The sequence below is a fragment of the Thunnus thynnus genome, chromosome 11 (genome assembly GCF_963924715.1).
Source record: "Thunnus thynnus chromosome 11, fThuThy2.1, whole genome shotgun sequence".
NCBI lineage: Eukaryota > Metazoa > Chordata > Actinopteri > Scombriformes > Scombridae > Thunnus > Thunnus thynnus.
Genome location: NC_089527.1, coordinates 15,759,867 through 15,779,471, shown reverse-complemented (window position 1 = coordinate 15,779,471; position 19,605 = coordinate 15,759,867). Strand labels below are relative to the sequence as shown.

Genomic DNA, 19,605 nt, shown 5'->3' with positions numbered 1-19,605 from the left:
TATACTGAATTTTATCATCAGTGCAATTACCATTTTTAGCACATATGTATTTGGTATTTCCTAATGCAGCTTTAAAGGGCAAAGGTGGCAATATTCAATGTTATTCTCACAGTTAACAAATCCCATGAAAACAGTAAAAACAACAATGAACTGATCCTTCTTAATTGTTGTCCAAAAACTATTAAAATCAGTATTCCTTCATTACGATGAACATGTAGTTCATTTTGAGTCAATCCCACCTACAACGTCCTGCAACCTCCTGGTTTTGGTTTTCATGAGATTTGTTACAAAACATATCAAATAACACCAGCCTTATCCTCTAAGCTCAAAAATAATCCTCAAAATGTCTAAACATTTTAACAAAAAATACCCCATTTCTATGTTGGACAAATGTAACATTGCATCCTTGTGAATACTGTGTGTCTTATGGATCTCCTGCTTTCTGTCCATTTGTAGGTCCCTTTTGTATGAACATGTATCTGGACATGGTCAATACCACAGGAGGAGCCATCGCCTGGGCTTTCCTCAAACCAATGCTGATGGGGGAAATCCTCTACACCCCTGACACACCCATCACCAGGGGTATAATGGAGAAGGTATACTGTAAATTCAGTATAGATTATGCCCTCTACTCCTCCCACACACACTCTCAAAGTTGTAGTGTATTTTATGAAAACCAATTTTAGGTTTTTAAGTTTAATAACTAAAGTAGCACATTGGTGACTGACTGGATTACAAAGGTTTGCTGGCTGACCTGCTTCAAGGATTTATTCACACAGTTTGTGGAAATGATGGTGATTGAGCTTGTGTTGTGGCAACTTCACTTTCTTTTCAAATGAATTTCCCTGTGTTTCTAAACCCTGCACTAGAAAAAAACCCAAAAAACACAGGGTCAGCTCCTCAGCTTGTTAGCTGCTCCTTAACATAGTCTGTCGTTTTTATTTCTAGCTTTTCTAGGTTATACATACTTCTTCTGTCTTCATGCGCCCCCAACTGTGATAAACAAGAAATACAAAGATGCAGGAGGTGTACACATACTTGTATGCACTACCACCTTCTACTGTGGCTCTATTTTCAGCAAGTTTGACGTTTTTAGTATACTGCGACCTTCACAGACTCAAGCAGCCACACACACACACACACACACACACACACACAAACACAAACACTGCAGGTAATGAAATCTTGCTGATACCCAGCCATTTCATTTCACATTCTCTTGTCCTTGTCCTGTCCTTGCACAGGCCAATAGCACCTTGCAGGAGTTTGCAAATCTGAGGAAGTACTCCGAGAACTGGATTGAATCCTCCAGCTACATCATAAAGTCCGCCGACATACTCAGCCACACTTTGCCAATGCTGCAGGTATGAAAACTCAGAAATGTTTTTCTGTATATCTGATTATTCTAGCTGGCTCGCTGTTGTTTGACAATCTGCAGATAAACTTTGCAGTGGTCTTTGACGAGTTGCAGCAGCTGAGTCTTGATTGTTGTGCATCGTCTCTCCCGCTCTCTCTCCCCTCATCCCAGAATTCTCTCGGCAACGCCTTTGTGAAGAATTTCATTGAGATGCAGACAGACATCAATGTCGGCAGTATGAAGGAGACGCTCAGCAGCTTCTGTGAGTGAGCATTTGAAGGTCTTACTTTTGTAAGCAGAAGATACCAGGCTTACCTATATATTCCTCCCTCACATTTTGCCTGTAAAATATCCACGCTATCAAAAAATAGCACTGTGTCTTAGGTTTACAGGAAGCATTACGCTCATTTCAACAAATTTCATATAATTTATGGTGTCTCTCCTTAATGTGATTATGCATGTCAGTCATGTTTCCCACAAGGTCTGACTTTGACATGCAGGTATTTAATTGGATTACCTTGTATTGTCAGACCGCATTTTCATCTCAGTTAACATATAACATAACTGAGCTTGACACGGAGCAGACACAACAAATATCATCACTTAAATATGGCAATCAGAGCAATCTAAAACCTTGCTTTGCATTTGCACTGCCAGTAATTTTTTTTCCCATTTGTTTGCCAAAGCTAACGTGACAGAGATGCTGGAGAAGAACAAACATGTGCTGAATCAGATCACCACCTTGTCCACCCTGATGGTGAATCTCTCCTCCTGTATCAAATTTGACCGCTACCGTGGCTACGACACAGCTGACCAGCTCAACACTGAGGCTCAGGACCTCGCCAAGAACCGTAATCTCTATGCAAGTGAGTAAATATTGGGTATAATTGACCAGCTTTATGGTAAAAGTCAATCAAGTCAGCAAGGCAATATGCATCCAAAACCTACAGTAGTTTATAATGTGCTTATGTAGATGCTAATTTTGTGTTTTTTGACAGCTAAACTATGTGTATGTCACTTTCATTCGCTTGAACCACTGTCCTATTCAAAATGCTGTTGCTTTGCCTAAACCTACGCCACATTATATATTGTAACTACTTAAAAAAGATTTATGGTATTGATTAATCTTCCCCTTTATAATAGGGTGTAGTTCAATAGATTACTCACTGGGGTTTTCCACAAAACAGAAATCTCCAGCCCAGTTTTGCAAGCAGCCAGACAAAAGAAAACACTGCCTGTCACTGTGCAGTAATTTTCTACTTTTTCTGGAATTGTGCCTAAAATGAATACTGGATTGTGTTAGGGTTTATGAGTAAAATAACACCAAGGTTTTATGTGTGTAAGCCTAGCTCATGACAGAGGCTGGCAGCTTCAAAGGTTTATTAAGCACCTTATCAAACATATACTCATTTACATTTTTTAATCTACAGCGTTTCCTCTAAAGGTGTCTTGTCTTTTCATAATGAGTTTAGATGAGGACACTTTTGGGAGTTCTGACTCTGGGCAACAGTTTATCTAGGGCATGGAACTTATAAAGAGCTAGTCTGATGTTTGAATGTCGTACTTCAGTTCAAAATATTTGCAGTGAGATGGTGCAATCTGTTTTAAAGGTGTCATCTTCAAGCTTCCCAAAGATGAGGAGTCATCCAGGAAGCGTCAGGCCAGGTCCTCCTCCTCCACGTCCTCCCTGCCTCCCAAAGTCAGCTACACCATCCGCATGCATATGGACAACGTCATGCGCACTGACCGGGTCCGGGACCCCTACTTTGTGAAGGATTCACACATCTCAGCAAGGCAGACGCTGCGCTACAACCGGGGCTTTGTGTACCTGCAGGAGAACATTGAACGGGCTATCATTGAGACCCAGACTGGACAGAGAGCCACAGACGCAGCTGTCCAGCTTCAGCCCTTCCCCTATCCATGCCATCTCCGAGATGAGTGAGTGCCCTCATTGTACACAAGGATGCTTACACACACAAGCACATACACATGCAGTATGAACATGCTCCCGTATGGATGCATGCACAGAAACGTGAAAGCATACACAGTGTCTCTGAGGGGACGTACAGGCATTGATGTGGAATAATGCATGCTCTCTCATTATTCATTTGCCACTTGGGAATGTCAGTAAGTAGTCACTCACAGGAGCCTTTCTCATGATAATTGGCTCGGCACCATGTCCATGAATATTCACTATTATTGTGCGTTCAATTTTGAAGTCTGTGCACATATACACTCAACCACTCAAACAGCTTTCAGGTCTCTAATAACCATCTATAAAGAACACCACTCATCTCTGTAGTGTATATCCAGTCCAACACGGGTCTGGCATTAACTTGTGCATCGATAGACTACATTGTTTCCAATAAATCATGCTTGAATGTAATGGCTATGTTTGTGCTTGCCCTGGAGTGCTTCTTAAGACAGTGCTGATATCTCATCTCAGAAGCACCAGCGGGCCACTGTCTCTGGCTGGCTGCCTTCAGACCTACTAAGAGATATGGTGATCCTCGCCTCTCCGTCCTTCTGATTTATTACACAGCAACACAATTCCTGACGTGATAGCCGTGAAATACGGTTGTGTAGTATGAAAAACAGCACACACCTTTGTATCAGGCTCCAGATATTATAAGGGCAAAGAAAATATATATAGAGCCATTTATTTTGCGTAAATAATACAAGGATCAGAACATGGCTGTCAAAAATCTCCCTCTTGAATATTGCTCTTCTGCTCTGCAACTCTGTGTCCTTGTCATGCCAGTAACTGAATTATAGGCCTGTTCATCTGCTGTTGTTGACAGTGATTGGATGTTAGGTTTTCTAAACATTTGATTGACGGTTGACATCTCTGTATTCCCCAGGTACCTGGAGGCCATCTCTTTTGTCTTCCCACTCATGCTGATGATTGCCTGGGTTCTGTTCGTGGCTGATTTTGTGAAGAAACTGGTTCACGAGAGAGAGCTGAGGCTGCATGAGGTAATTTTTATTTATATATGCATATAAATATACATGTACTTTCGCATTAAACACAGACTTCGGGAGATAGTGCCCATTCCTTTTTTTTTTTGTCTTTCCAAAAATAGAGACACTCACATTCTGTTTTTGGTTGTTTTTATGGCTGAGTGACAAATACAAAATTACTTCTGAACAGTTGACAGTCATTTGACTGACTTTTGAACACAACCACAAGTGTTAAAATGACTTTTCCTTCCCACTTACTTCCAGGTTTTGTTGTTTTTACTTTCAAATCTTGTTACTCTAAACATTTCAACACCAGTGGCATGAAAGCACAGAAACTGCCTTTGTTTTTAATTGACATTTCAGTTTGGTTTTTTTTTCATTTATTTTTTTTCTCTCTCGTCCCACAGTACATGAAGATGATGGGAGTCAACCCACTCAGTCACTTCTTCGCCTGGTTCCTGGAGTGTGCCATTTACCTGGTGTTAACCGTCTTCATCCTCACACTGGTGCTGAAGTACGGCGGCATCCTCTCACACAGCGATGGCTTCCTCCTTTTCTTGTACCTCTGTGACTACAGCTTGAGCGTCCTGGCCTTCAGTTACCTGGTCAGCTCCTTCTTTGACAAGACCTACATCGCCGGCCTCAGTGGCAGCCTCCTTTACATCCTCTGCTTTTTCCCCTTCATCGTGGTCATGGCCCTGGAGACCAATCTCACCTGGGCTCAGAAGAGCGGCCTGGTGAGACACCTCTGAACCTCCTTTTATCATTAGTCATGTATAACATGACAAAACAAAACAAAACAGCAAATAATATAATTTGCTCGAGAAGATGCTTGGAGCTGAATTAGATGAGGAATGAAGTAGGAGATATAATGTCGTTTCATTTTACTTCAAAATGTTATTTACTCTATTCATCTTAGAAAACAACTTTTTACTGACATTATGATTCAAAATATATTAGCGCAGCCTCAAAAGATTCCAGTTCCTTTATGAAAATGTCTGAATAAACAGCAGCCTTTGCCTTTGTTTTCTACTATAAGGTTGTATTATTATTTTCCATTTTCACATGAATAAGTAATAGGGATGTAGTGGAGATAAACAGACAGTTTGCATGTCTTTCTGTTTGCAGTTCTACTACCTTCTTATGCTGACATAAATTCCGTACATTTACTGAACTTACAACAATTTATTGTGCTTGACATCTAATGATCATTAATTTGAGGTCAGACAATTCATTTTTTATTTAACATAACTTCATCCCACTCATCTAAAGCCTTACCTTGATCGAAATGTTTCATATCATGTCAGGAAAGGCTTTTGAAGTATATCACTTCATACCATAGAGTGGTCAAATTACAGAAATTACAAAAAGGCATGGCGGAAAAAAGAGGCTACTGTTTATTTGTTTGTATTTCTTTTTTTTGTTATTGCTTCTGTTTTGGTATCCTGTCCAATTTGATTCTCTTTTTCCCGCAGAGTTTATTTTCCCCGACCTGTTTCAGTTACGCCAGTCAATATATCTCTCGCTACGAGTCCCAAGGAGAAGGTACTAGAGTGTCTGACTAGCATAAAAGAAGATCTCTTTGACATAAAAGACAATTGAGTAAATGGGAGGCAAAATAAAACATTTCCTCTGTTGACTTCTTCAGGAATTCAGTGGAGCAACTCATACACCTCGCCCATGGCTGGAGACACAGCGTCGTTTGGTTGGCTGTGCTGGCTGATGCTCATCGACTCCATGCTCTACTTCATTGTCGGGGGTTACATCCGTATGGTCTTCCCAGGTAAACCGTAGCACTGAAAATCAAAAAGACTTACAAAACTAAAGCAAATTGATTCAAAGTCTAGGTGTCCAAAAGTCCTGATAACAATAATATGTCACGATATATATAAAGGCACTTCTATTTCTTGGGTTGAGCCATTTTGTTGGGCAAAGTTGTCCTACAGCTCTAATGGCCAAATCAGAACACACATCCCCATTATTCTGTGCTTTGAGCAGAAAAGGGAGATCAGGCTCAGCCTACTTTCAAAACATGGTCAAGGTGAACAGATTTGCTTTTCTTGATTTCTATCCAGTTAGTCCTGATGGTCTGTTGATTTGAGCTTTATTGGCTGTGGGTTAGTAGCCCTTCTTAGCACTTGCAGAGGCAAAATGTGTTTTTTGTTGACTCAAATCTGCTGTACAGATGAATGTGTTAACAGCAGAATAGACCTCATTCATCAAGCTAGTCAGGTTGTGTTCTGTGACCATTTTAGGACATCTGGCAGGGTTTGTAAAGATTACCTCTACTTTGTCAAATATTATTAGTCTAACAATGTACTCAGTGTTCTTTGACAAGAGTTTATTGTTCATAATTGTAATAATGTAACTGTTTATTCTGTCCATACTGGCCACAAAGAGATTCCTTCTTAAAGCAATTTTAGTTAAGCAGAGGCAAATTCCACAGTCCTTTCTTGTGCAAAAATGCATTCTAAAGTTCAGCCAATGCAAATTTTAACACATTGACTACATTACCCACAATGCAATTGACTGGATTCATTCGACTGTACAGATTCAGGTGTGTTATACTACTAGCAGTTAATGTAGCACCCCCAGATTTTTTTCATTTTTAAACTTATAGTCCTCAGTTCCAACCCCAACTTGTGGCAATTTGTTGTACAGCTCTGGAGCTACAAAGGGCTTTATACAACATCTTTCACATGCAGTAGTACTTCAAAGTACATTCTTTGATGTGTAAAATCGGCAGAGTTCCCCTTCAAGGCTTTAGTGGACTTAGACAAATCAAGTTGGTATCTATACAGAGCATTTGCACAGAACAGACTGAACTTTGTTCCCCATCACTTACATTGAAATTGCCTGAAGATGGAATCTTTTTGCAGCCAGTATGGACAAGAGGAGCAATTACAGCAACCCTTTAAATGCACATATGGGCATGCGAGTATTGTATGAAGATAGGCTTAAATATGAACTGATCCTTAAATGGAAATATTAGCATTAGCATAAAATATCAGCATTGCTGAAATCATTGCTTCAGTTACTGCAGTAAGCAGAGTGCACACTGTTACCCCTAGATGAAGCAAATATAGCCATTTATGCATTGCTTGCTAAACTTGTCTCGAAATAGTGTCATGAGCATGTAGCTTGTATTTTGTATTATGTGTCCTGTGTGTTTTTTGCTTTGTACTGTTTGTTATTGTTCTGCTGTATGTTTTTTTAAAATTGTGACTGCTGAAGGGATTGCAGCTGAAAATTAGCTATAAGATAACTCTGGTACAATACATCAAATGGTAACAGTTATTTTTAAAGCTGTACATGGTCCCAATAAATAAATAAGACTCACGTGAGATCTTTGGTTCTTTTTTGTCCATCAGGAAAATATGGCATCCCAGCACCGTGGTACTTCCCCTTCAAAGCCTCCTTTTGGATGGACCTGTGCTGCTGCTTTAAGTCACAGAGTAAGGGAGGCAAAGGACGCCTCTTCACCAACATCATGCATAAAAACCAGCCTGTCTTCCCTGGCGACAAAGGAAAAGGTACAGAAAAAAAACCCAAAACATTGTACTACCCATCAGCAGATAACAATAAGCAGTGCTTCTCCTCCGGTGTTGTGTTTTGAAGCAAGAACACAATATCTTTCCTTTCATGGTCTGTCATTTTTTTTCTAACCCCAGCACCTAACCACATTTATATTTCTTCCTTTTCATTTAATTCAAGTCCCCTGTTAGTTTGATTTACTGGTTGCCTTTGTTTCCATGTTTCTCTCAGGCAAGAACACTCTTTCCTGCCAGGCAGGTGAGGATTTCTCAGAGCTCCCAGAAGGCGTTGCCCTCCACGGTCTCACTAAGATCTATGGCGACCGAGTAGCCATTGAAAACCTTAATGTTTCCTTCTACGAGGGCCATGTCACCTCACTGCTTGGTCACAATGGAGCCGGCAAGACCACCACCATGTATGTTTTAGCACAAACGCTATCCTTTTTCACTGTATCAGCATGTTCTAGGATGCATACAAATGCATTTTGACCATTCATATACTGTATGCTGTGTGTTTTAAATTTGATTTGTGCCTCCCTTTAATCATCTCAAGGATCTGCTGCTGACAGGGAGATTGTATTGTCCAAATCTGGCACAGCAAATGCACCATGTTAGAGATTAGCCTGACGAGTCTTCATCAACTGGAGCACTTACATTTACATTTTAAATGTGACTCATTTCTCTGATGCTCTTATCCAGAGCAACGTGCAATGAGTACAGCAGCAGAATAAGATTTAACAATGTTGAAAATCAACCAAAACCAAGAGGTTATGTCATATAATATTCCCCGGACCACAAATAATCATTTAAGAGGAATGTGCTGGTGATCAAAAGTATCAAAAATAAAAAATAATAGTCACTAAAAAACTTTTAGTCACTATTTATTTATGTACATTTATGTATCTATCAACCCAGTATTTTCACTTACCTGATAAATGATTTTGCTCTGTGCCTAGGTCTCTCCTGACTGGCCTCTTCGCCCCGTCATCCGGCACTATCGAGGTGTACGGCAGAGACATGCAGACTAACATTGACGACGTTCGCAAGGAGCTGGGTGTCTGCATGCAATATGATGTCCTCTTTGACCACATGACCACCAAAGAGCACCTGCTGCTGTACGGCCTGATCAAGGCCCCGCACTGGTCAAACAGGGAACTGCATGAGCAAGTCCGAACGTAAGTGACCAATCATCCAGTGTAGACAGCATAATGCACCCTGTCTTGACGATGATGTCAGGGGTTCTTCATGATGCCATTTGATATGTTTGACAACCTTTTTTTTTAAAGACATAATGAAATGATATACTTAGCTCAGTCGATGGCATGTTCCTTCAATAAAAAAGAAATATGGGTAGGGGTTATGAGAGTTGAACAGTGAACAGCAGCCAGTACTCAACACTAGTGACATCAGTGGTTACACAGGGGAAATTAAAAAAGTTCAAGTCAAGTTAAGATATGGTTGTAGTCAAACAGATTTTATGGCTTCACTTGCTTTGATGCAAGGATTTTAATCTGTGGTTCGGACAAAATAATTGTTAGACCTGTTATTCCTGAACTCCCCCTCCCCCCTCCACGCCCCAAATCTTCAGAGCTGTGAAATACATAAGATACTTTTAAGACCACTAAGTGCAGTCTGAGAATGCTACTGTGCTACTGCTATATGATAATTTTTAGGAACATCTTTTTCCCTGTTTCAAGCTTAGGGGAGAAAGTATGAGAAAAATCGTTATTCTGTGGCATCATTAAGTTATGGGTTGAACCCCCGGTTGCATCATGAAACTATTTCTGGAGGGTTTCTGCGTGACAAGAGAAGCAATAATGAACATGTACCTAAAGGCAAGAAACTGTACCACTTAAGAAACCCCTGCCGGGTAACTGATGGAACTGATGGAAATATTACTCAGAAGCCGGGTTGTAATGCATAGAAAAAGTATGTTTAGCATGAGCTCCATGTTAAATGCTTTTCATCGATCCCCCCCAACCAGGATCCTAGAGGAGACAGACATGTATCCTCACAGGCACAAGCGGGTGGGCACCCTGTCGGGTGGCATGAAGCGCAAGCTGTCAATCTCCATCGCCTTCATAGGGGGCTCCCGCATGGTGGTTCTGGATGAACCCACCACAGGAGTTGATCCCTGCTCCAGGCGCAGCATCTGGGACATTGTTATCCAGCATAAAAAACGTGAGTCTCGCACACACACACCCACAGTACACAACGTACAGCAATACTTAAAAAGCATTCCCGTTAATTTGAGGTCACAAACTTTCCATTGAACCCCAAGCTACAGCTAGTACTACTTATATTAGCACTATTGTTACCACTACTGCTACCACTATTAATAACGACAAGAAGTCGTGTGCATGTATGTATGAAACATCCTTTCAGATTTTAACATTATAATCAATTCAGTGTTACAGTGTTTTTCTTTTCTTATTATCAGTCTAACACATATACATCACATATACATAAAACACATCTATTTCATGTTTTTCTTCTTAAAATGCATTCCCTTTACTACTTCCTAAGAGGGAACAAAGGAAAAAAAGCAGGAAAGAGAAGTGAGCTTAGAGCTGACCCTGTAGGGCTTCCGACTTTTCAGTATATAATTAATCTAAAATAAATCCAGAGGTATTTTTTCTTTATGCTCTCACAGAATAGCCACATCTGGAGTAATGGCGAGGTGATTGCTAAACGTCATACAATTGTAGATGTGGAAAATATCCTGTGTAATTGGCTGTGTCTCAGATGTATAGAATGTGAGAGTCTGGTGCCGGGGGGAATCTATTTCAAGATAAACTTTCTGCACCGCTCGCTGCTTGAGCGCCTGTTTCTCTGATTTGTATGTGCCTGCCACTTGTGTGTGACTTTGTCTTTGTGATGTCTTGTTTTTTTTGGTTGTTTGTTTGCATGTGTGTTGTTGAGAATCTGTATGCCTAAATGTACTCCCAAGGAAAGGAAAATAATGAAAACCTAGAATAATTTTGCCATAGTACATCTAAATATTCCTCCCATGTTGTTCTTTCAACATTCTCAAAGCTCTGAAACTACTACAAAGCACCACAGACTAGCTTTGCTGGTAAACATAAGCTTACCGAGTATGATTCACTGACATCAAATCAAAGGATTTAGGAGTGATAGATACTTTAATATTCACACAAATCCCTTTAGCTTCAATTTGAGTTATAGTTATGGCTTATTGAATAGTATAATAATACATACACTAATAGTATATCAATGCATAAATAATGGACATTTTTGTATGTCCTTCCAGAACGCACTATCATCATGTCCACCCACCACCTGGATGAAGCTGAAGTTCTGAGTGACCGCATAGCCTTCTTGGAGAAAGGAGGATTAAAATGCTGTGGATCCCCGTTCTACCTGAAAGACAAGCTGGGTCAAGGCTACAAACTCACTCTCACCAAGAAGGTATTTATACTCAAGGGTCACCCAGTCACCATGTTTTACTAAAGCGCTTTAACAGCAGTCAGACTGTGTTATTGACTGTTTTTACCACCACACAAAATTATTGTTAAAATCTTTATTCCTTTTTACTGTAAGAGATTTTTCTTCATATCCATACAAGAAATGAATCATGTTTGTGGACGACCAGGCCGCTGTCGTCACTAAATGAGAATGTAGACGCAAAAAGCGTCCATGTATCTCCAGCAGTCATTTGTTCCATGTTAGCATTTTAGCATAAGTGCATGCTCAATGATTCAAGGCCACATTCGTTATCTTAAGAGTGACAAAGTAACAGCATATCTGTGATGCTGTTTACCCAGGCTTTCCCTCTAACAATGATGCATCTTGGAAAATGCTCAGCCAGCATAAATTATAAATGTTTATGGTGGTAAGATTATTATGGAAGAGCTGCCCCGTTCATGAGTAAATGAATCCTTATCTCCTCCGCACTGGACACTAGCTTTGCACACAATATATAACAGTGTGATTGGTATCAGATATATTGAAAAACTGAAAAATAATGACGCTCGGCTGACTGCTGCAAACTGGTTTGTACTTTTTACAGCATACTGGATGTTCAGCTGCTTTCCTAATATAGCAAGTTATTATATTTTTATCCTGCCTGTTAGCGTTTTTGTTTTCTTGATTAGAAATTGTTAAGATTGTAAGTGTAAAACTACAATATCCTTAATGAGTTAAATGTGTAAAATTGTCAGATATGTTTCAAGCTTTATCACGAGCTTTCTCTTATGTTAGTGCTCAGTTATTTGAATAACCTCAAGGTAGAAACCCTTAGCTGTGTCAATCAAAATGTGTTGCCAGTTTCTCTCATTCTTAATAATTCAGTCACATGACTTAGTACCTTATTTAGACAATGCATTAATGAAAAACAGCAACAACATTTTATAACCAAGGGTCTTGCTTCCAAAAGTGGGTGGATAATCCTAGTGAACTAACCATACCAACAGGGGATAAAGATCACAGACACAAAAAAGAGAGATTAAAAAAATAATTTTAAGCCACTGGCAGCAATTTATTAGTTGTCCTCAGTGCCAACAAGCCTGTCTAAGAAAGTAATCTTGTAATCTTGAAAGTAAAATGAGTCATCTTTTATTTCTCTGTTTCTATCTCAGGTGCAGAACCTAGAATCTGAGCCACTTGACAATGCTGAACTGAAGTCCTTTGTCCAAGCCCATGTACCTGAGGCGCGACTCAAGGAGGCCCAGGGGGGCGACTTGGTCTATTCACTGCCCCCGTTCACCTCATCCAACGCCTCCTCATACCGCTCCCTCATGACTGCGCTTGACGCCAACCTGGATTCCCTCCAGCTCGGGGGCTATGGCATCTCTGATACCACCCTAGAGGAGGTATGCTCACACACACCCACACACAAAAACTCTGGGTTACAGAGCAGTCATAGTGGAGAAAACAAAAACTGCTGAGACAACTGCTGAGGTGCATTAAATTCACTGTGTAAAACAGAGGAGCTGTACTTGCTCATATTTATATATAAGCATAATCACAAGCCATGCAATTATACTGGTACACTGTCTGACATACGCAGATGTTAATGTTTTTTTTTTGTCTCTGCAGGTGTTCCTCCACTTGACAGGAAACACAGGAGCTGGGGATGAGGATGGACCTCTGTCAATCTCAGAAACAGTGTCTGACACTGCATCCATCGACAGCTTCCCTACCGACCCCAATGGGAGCATCTCCAGCTTCGGTGACCAGATCAGTACGTCTAATCACTTTTAACTCACGTTCCTTGTTTTGTTGTTTCCTCTCTTTCCTTTCGTCTTTTGCTCTGTCACCTGCACACATCACATCCATTATTTTTAAATTTTTTTTGCCCTGGTTCATTATTTTAGATTTTCAATTTTCAAATTTAATCTGCAATACTTACTGAGCCAACTTTACAACTTTGCCAATTGGAACACCTATTTTGATGGATTGCGCTGCCATCTTTTGTGATACAATGTGCCGATTAACCTTTAGCTCAGAGCGCCTTAGAGAGAAAAAGCAGACAGGAAAGTAGGAGAGTAAGGAAGTAAGTGAATTAGTAGGAAACTGACTCAATGCTGTGACACTTTTCATGTATTCTAGAGCTCACAGGTTCGTCCACGGTGCGCGGCATGGCCCTGGCCTGGCAGCAGATGACAGCCATACTGATCAAGAGGTTCCACCACAGCCGTAGAGACTGGAAGGGCCTGATCTCCCAGATCCTGCTTCCTGTTCTGTTCGTTGTGTTTGCGATGGGCCTGGGCTCCATCAAGAACAACCTGCGGGACTATCCTGAGTTGGAGCTCAGCCCTGCACTCTACAACATCGGACCAAGCTACTCTTTCTTCAGGTCAGTCTTCTTGGCAAATGTAATACAAGGGAGCGGAGGGAAGGGAGTACACAGAGGTAAACAGGGTTAATCAGGGTGCTTTTACACCGAGCATGTTTGGAGCAGTTTGATTGAACTCTACAGTTTTGCTCGTTTATTTGTTCATATGGCAAGGTGAGATCAATGTCACTGAGACCCAGGTGGCATTTCAATTCAATTCGGCATCATGTTTCACTCAGTGGAACTCCGATTCAATAAATCAGCAGTTATAAAAATGTGTGAACTACGTCGTTAAGGCAGATGAGCATTATCTGGGAAACATCAAATTTATTCACTTTACATGGAGCTAAAATTAATACCGACTTATGTTAAATGTTTGTCGAATTAGTTATTGTCTATTTATGAGTCGTAAGAAATCATAAATTTTCTTTTAGAAGGAGTAGATATTTACCAATGAGCTCGGCTCCATTAAAGTTGAACTTCGTCGTAAATCATTTAAAACGTAAATTAACTTATCAAACATATTTTTACAATTCACTTAGTTCTTCGGATGAATTCGCCGTCATGTTTCACAAAGCAGTACTCTGATTTAATGAAATCACACGTTACAAAAATTGCATGGATGTGCTGACTAGTGGTGTTTCAAATGTCAGAATGAAACAGTAACATTTCATATCTTACTTTAGTTTAACTTAGTTCACAGAAGAGCTGTTAAAATTAAATATCAGACAAAATGAAAAGTCTTTCTTTAGGAGTCATACATACATTATGATTTATATTATGATTTATACGTTATCTGTTAAAGTGAGCAATATGTTAATGGAGTCTGGAAAGTAGTAAGGACGGGAGTCACTGAACTCCATCTCCAGAGTGTGTATTTTCACAGCAACAGGACTTTGGAGTAGTGGGCTTTTGTTTTCAGGATAACGGCCATTGGACTATGGGCTTTCGGTCCAATTTGGCATTTTTCGAACTATAGGGGTTTCAGAATAATGGGTTGTTGGACCAATGAGTAGTCCCCAAATTGAAACCATGAAAGTGCTAAGTGCAACACGTCTGATTTAGATGAATCTTTGATGCATCTCATTGCTTGATTGGCCCAGGAGGTTCCCACATCATACGTGGGGGATGACATGTCGTACTTGTTATTAAATGAATGTGAAGCTGTAGTTTGTTGAAGGGCAGACGGACCTTAAGGAGATGGGGGCGAGGGAGAATGTGAGGGGAAGAGATGATTGTGATGAAGACGGCTGAGATACGAGATCAAAGTGAGTGAGATTAAGAGTGTCAGGAGATTGCGAGATGTCTTCATTCTTGAGGAGTGCTGTTGTTTGATCAAGGGAGTATGTAGCAAGGGAGAAAATGCTGAGGTGCCAATCTATATCAAAGACCGTGTGGGCGCTCTCCCCGCTCCTCTTTAGCTTGATATAGAAAAGAGTTTGGAAAATGATATTTATTTATTTTTAGAGCAGTGTTAGGGTTGGGGGCGGGCGGTGCTGAGAGCGCTGTGAGTAGCTGAGAGTCAAATATGTTTCAGTCCTCTTGTATTGTAACTATTGATCGCAACACTAGAGTATCACTTTTTTATGAATCTTCTCAGATACTTGTGTTTTCTCACTTGTCTGTATGAATTGATCAAATGTAGCGTCTGTGTAATGTTTGATTTTCAGTGTTTGTGTGTGTTTAAAGGCAGGACAAGGTTTGAATGAAAGAAATCCACCTAAAATGTCAAATAAATAAATAAATAAATAAATAAATTGGAGTATAATCAGTCCAGCTCCTCACAGTAAGGATGTTTTATTAGAATCACTGATAAGGCTCCCTGTGGTTATTTTATTCCCAATGTTGTTAGTCAATAAATTACTCTTAATCCGTCCTGTCTACTGAGACAACCGTGATAAAGGCCAACCTTGAATTCTAATTATTCACAAAGCCACAAATGCCAGGATTGATTCAAAAACATTTGTAATAACTGAAAAAAAATCTGTTTGTTATTACGGTAATTATGCTGTAAGTCATCCAATTTCTGTGTTTCCTTTCCTTTGAGTAAAGGCAGTAAGGCAGACTTCTTGTTTTCTTTCTTCACAGTGACAAGAATCCAAACTCCAGCCGGCTGACGGACACCATGATGTCATTCCCGGGGATCGATAACAACTGCCTCGACAAGTCCAGTAACCAGTACGTAATCACACCTCAAATACCAACTTATTGTTTTCTGAAAATGATAAATTTGTCAGTGATACTCTGGGCGGCCAGGCTCAGTGCCTATATGTATTCCATTCTTTTCCGCACATACAGTATTTTCATATTTCTCCCATTGTCATTCTTTACACGCCTCCTCCCTCACCTTGTTTCATTTTACTAGTCTGCCTCTTTCCAATTCCTGCTGTTCTCTTTCTCTGGTCTCTCAAATCCTTCCTCTCTATTTTCCTGCTGCTTAGCTCAACGCATGTGGCTGAAAGCCTGCAGCAGGACTCTTGCAATGTTAGAGCATCATTTGTATTCCATAAACACCTAATGTTTACGGGGGAGATTTTCCCCTTATAGGCACTGAAATCAATGTTGGCACTCATGAACCAGACCTCAGAGGCATGTTAAAACTCCCTGCCCCAAAAAGAGAGTGAGAGTTCATGTGGTGCAAAAGAGACTGCATGCTCTGCTCATGATAGGTTACATTATATAAACCAAAATATATATATGGTCCCTTGATTTCCCTCCATGAGCCATTGTTGTTAACTAACTTATGTCTAAGGTAATGCATTTAAGTGTGCAATGACATGTATTGCTACAATCTTTTCAATCTGCACAAATTGTCTCTGTAAGCACTTGGCAGACAGCAACATGTGGGGGAGTTGAACATCGACCCACACAAGCACAAATTTCTCACAATATGATATTACAGAGAACTGAGAACTGTTCTGAACTGATATCAGAGAAATATTCAGGACCTGATCTTATAAATCCATGTAAGCTCGGAGCTACAGCACTGTATGAATGGTTGCAGATTTTGCCCTTTATTCAGGCCATCATATCAACTCAGTTTTAAGATGTGTTGTGGGGTGTGTCTAGGGATAGTCTTGTGGCATTATCACGCACTGCAGACTCCCATCATTTCACTGAGCCACTATTTCACTTTGTGAATGTTTTTCTTTTCAAGGGTCTGCTCAAGAAGCACAAACAAATGGAGTTCCAGCGGGAAAAGCTCCAAAGCATTTACTGCCTGTAAATGTACCCGTCAGGAACAGGTGAGACTGGGTCACCAAGAAGACTTTGTGTGTGTGTGTGTGTGTGTGTGTGTATGAGTGGGTGAATTTTCGTGTTCTCATGTACAGTATGTGTTTTTCTGCGCTCACATTCATGAGCACGTGTGATATGTTTCTCTGTTCCATATAATGCAGATTTGTGATGAGCACAACTTTCAGCCGCCCCATAAGAAGATCGCCTCCTCTCAGACTGTTTACAACCTGAGTGGTTTCAATGTGGAGAACTACCTGGTGGCCACGGCGAATGACTTCATAAGGAACAGGTGAATGCAGCCTGTGTTTACATCAACCTAATGAAGCCACGTTAAGAATTTAGCCCACGTTCCATTGATGGTTTGCTCAACTGGATGCACATTGACCTTTAATAACTTGTCAATCATGTCAGTCATATATAAATACATAAATCTGGGGTCTCATGCTTGCACCCAAAATGCCTCTCATCTGTAGGTTGATTAAAAGAAAAACACACAAGCATAAACACGGTGTATCACTTGTTTTTTCAGGTATGGTGGATTTGAGTTTGGCATGCAGCTCCCTCCTGATCTACAAATGGACCTTACAGCGGTGCCCAAAAACCGTACACTATCTAAGGTAACTGTCTCTCCTGCCTTCCTGCTGCCTGTCTCTGTATCACTTTAATTTTTGTACTGAGGAGTGATTGAAAGCTAAAACATGACATTCTCACCGATGGAGCTGCATTCTTACACCCTCAGTGTCATAATAAATATGGTTTACTGCAAAGATTGTGGCACTGTTTTATTGTGGAAATATCTCATATGATGACGTCTGCATTCATTGTGTCATTAAAGCCTGAGGTTCAAAATGTTGGAAAAGAATTATATTGTAGAGATGTAGTAGATTTATATACCCTGAGCTGTGTGTGTCCGTGTTTGTGCTTGCACGGGTGTAGGTCTGGTTCAACCCCGAGGGCCACCACACAATGCCAGCATACTTAAACAGCCTCAACAACTTCATCCTACGCTCCAATCTTCCAGCAGACAAGGACCCACGCAAATATGGTAAGCTGTAGAGTAGCTGGTGCAAAAAAGAAAAGTAGAAGTTTCAGTGACAAGGGAAGAACAGTCTGAGATTTCAGTTTCAAGGAACCAAAAAGACACGTTCTGTAGAATCAAATAATCGTTTTCTTTATTTTTTATTTTGCTATATTTTAGTGATTTTAGAAAAAAAACCCTTCACATATTATTTTATGGAGAAACAGTCCTACAGACACAGCACTCCCTGATTTTAAAAGATAAGATAAGGAAAAGGTTTGACACAAGACATGATTGGGATTGTGCAAAAGGGATGAACACCAGTATTAGGAAGGTGCTCCTGATTTCTCACACAGAGTGCATTTTGTTTACTAAATGTAAAGAAAATTGAAGACAGTGTGTTTACCTATGGTTCATTGCACTGGATTAAAGGCAGGGGGTGCTGTGTGTCCTTAGACTCACATCACTATGCATGGTGAATGCTGATGAGCACTGCTATGAGCGAGGGGGCTATGTTGAAGAGAAAAAGGCTAAACCACGTTTTCAGCACTGTTTCAGCTCGGAGTATCACCCTGAACATCTGCCTGCGGGCATGAGTACACAAACATTCAAACACACACACGAATACACATGCAGAAATGCTCATAAAATCATACAGCACATGCACGGGAGCACATACACGCACACATGCATATAAAAGTGCTCGAGGGTAGAGTGCGATCATTTGTTACCTGCTAACTCACAGCAGTGTCTGGGGGTGTCAGAGGTGGAGATAGAGGGAGATTACTTTTCAAGGTGATAGTTTATCTGTCATACGTGATGCCCTAATGCTCACACTGTGTCTGACGATACCAACTCTTGGTTGGAATCCTTTAGAGGTCTGCATCAAACTGTTTTTTCATCGCCACTCAGGATTTCTCACCATAAGTGCCCACTGCCACAGATGTGCTCTCATACTCCTGTCCACCTAAGATTCAGATCACCTCCACCTACTATTGGAAGTCTGTCAGCTCTGTTCTGCAGGGAAAAGATACAGTTGCTCAACTGTTTAATTGACAGGTTTCCCATTTGCAAACAGTCAAGGATACATGAGCAGCAAGTAGGGTGGAAAACACACATAGGCCCCCCCACGTAATTTAAGCATAAAAAACAAAAAAGTTGCATGCTGCATGTTGCATGCATGCATTGCATGAAATTCTTGCTCTTTGACTGCTGCACAAGTGAAGAGCAAAGACACAGTCATGCTGGGTATTATATTTGTAACATTATGAAAATCCGTCTGTTTCTATTAGACACTGGACTTTGGTGTATAAAGACAAAGCTTTGCTCATAAGAAACAATGTCAGTACAGGATTTAATTAGTATTATTTATCAGCCACACAGGGTCATGAAAAGAAACTCACACACTTACTGATTTTTTTTTTCTCACAGAAATTATAAGGGTAACAACATGATGCATTTTCCATCCAAAGCCATCATTTTGCACAGCTGCCAAGTCTGACCAGATCGCTGAAGCTAACAGCTAATTAAGCAATCTTCGCTAACTGGAGGGATTCCTTCTTGGAAAAAAGAACATTTTTCACCCATTACTTTTATGATTTGCGCAATTTAAGGCTCAGAAACAAATTCACACATGTTGATCTTCTCATTAGTAATTCTGGTTTCTTTTCAACCCCAGCATGTGCACATGTCACTGATGACA

The 19,605-nt window shown here is 40.4% G+C and overlaps 1 protein-coding gene across 1 annotated transcript in view; it reads left to right on the top strand.

Annotated features, from left to right (window-relative positions):
* Nucleotides 1–19,605, top strand: part of abca12 (ATP-binding cassette, sub-family A (ABC1), member 12) — a 69,792-nt gene that overhangs the window by 34,824 nt on the left and 15,363 nt on the right. Inside the window, exons 36-57 of the mRNA XM_067603320.1 lie at nucleotides 457–596; nucleotides 1,245–1,364; nucleotides 1,529–1,619; nucleotides 2,044–2,223; nucleotides 2,968–3,295; nucleotides 4,219–4,333; nucleotides 4,726–5,055; nucleotides 5,794–5,863; nucleotides 5,967–6,101; nucleotides 7,690–7,851; nucleotides 8,084–8,267; nucleotides 8,808–9,026; nucleotides 9,836–10,032; nucleotides 11,123–11,280; nucleotides 12,450–12,683; nucleotides 12,910–13,054; nucleotides 13,423–13,669; nucleotides 15,737–15,826; nucleotides 16,806–16,893; nucleotides 17,047–17,174; nucleotides 17,415–17,502; nucleotides 17,822–17,930. Of these exons, the coding sequence (XP_067459421.1) occupies nucleotides 457–596; nucleotides 1,245–1,364; nucleotides 1,529–1,619; nucleotides 2,044–2,223; nucleotides 2,968–3,295; nucleotides 4,219–4,333; nucleotides 4,726–5,055; nucleotides 5,794–5,863; nucleotides 5,967–6,101; nucleotides 7,690–7,851; nucleotides 8,084–8,267; nucleotides 8,808–9,026; nucleotides 9,836–10,032; nucleotides 11,123–11,280; nucleotides 12,450–12,683; nucleotides 12,910–13,054; nucleotides 13,423–13,669; nucleotides 15,737–15,826; nucleotides 16,806–16,893; nucleotides 17,047–17,174; nucleotides 17,415–17,502; nucleotides 17,822–17,930 (3,558 nt within the window). The remainder of the gene's footprint in view (nucleotides 1–456; nucleotides 597–1,244; nucleotides 1,365–1,528; nucleotides 1,620–2,043; nucleotides 2,224–2,967; nucleotides 3,296–4,218; nucleotides 4,334–4,725; nucleotides 5,056–5,793; nucleotides 5,864–5,966; nucleotides 6,102–7,689; nucleotides 7,852–8,083; nucleotides 8,268–8,807; nucleotides 9,027–9,835; nucleotides 10,033–11,122; nucleotides 11,281–12,449; nucleotides 12,684–12,909; nucleotides 13,055–13,422; nucleotides 13,670–15,736; nucleotides 15,827–16,805; nucleotides 16,894–17,046; nucleotides 17,175–17,414; nucleotides 17,503–17,821; nucleotides 17,931–19,605) is intronic.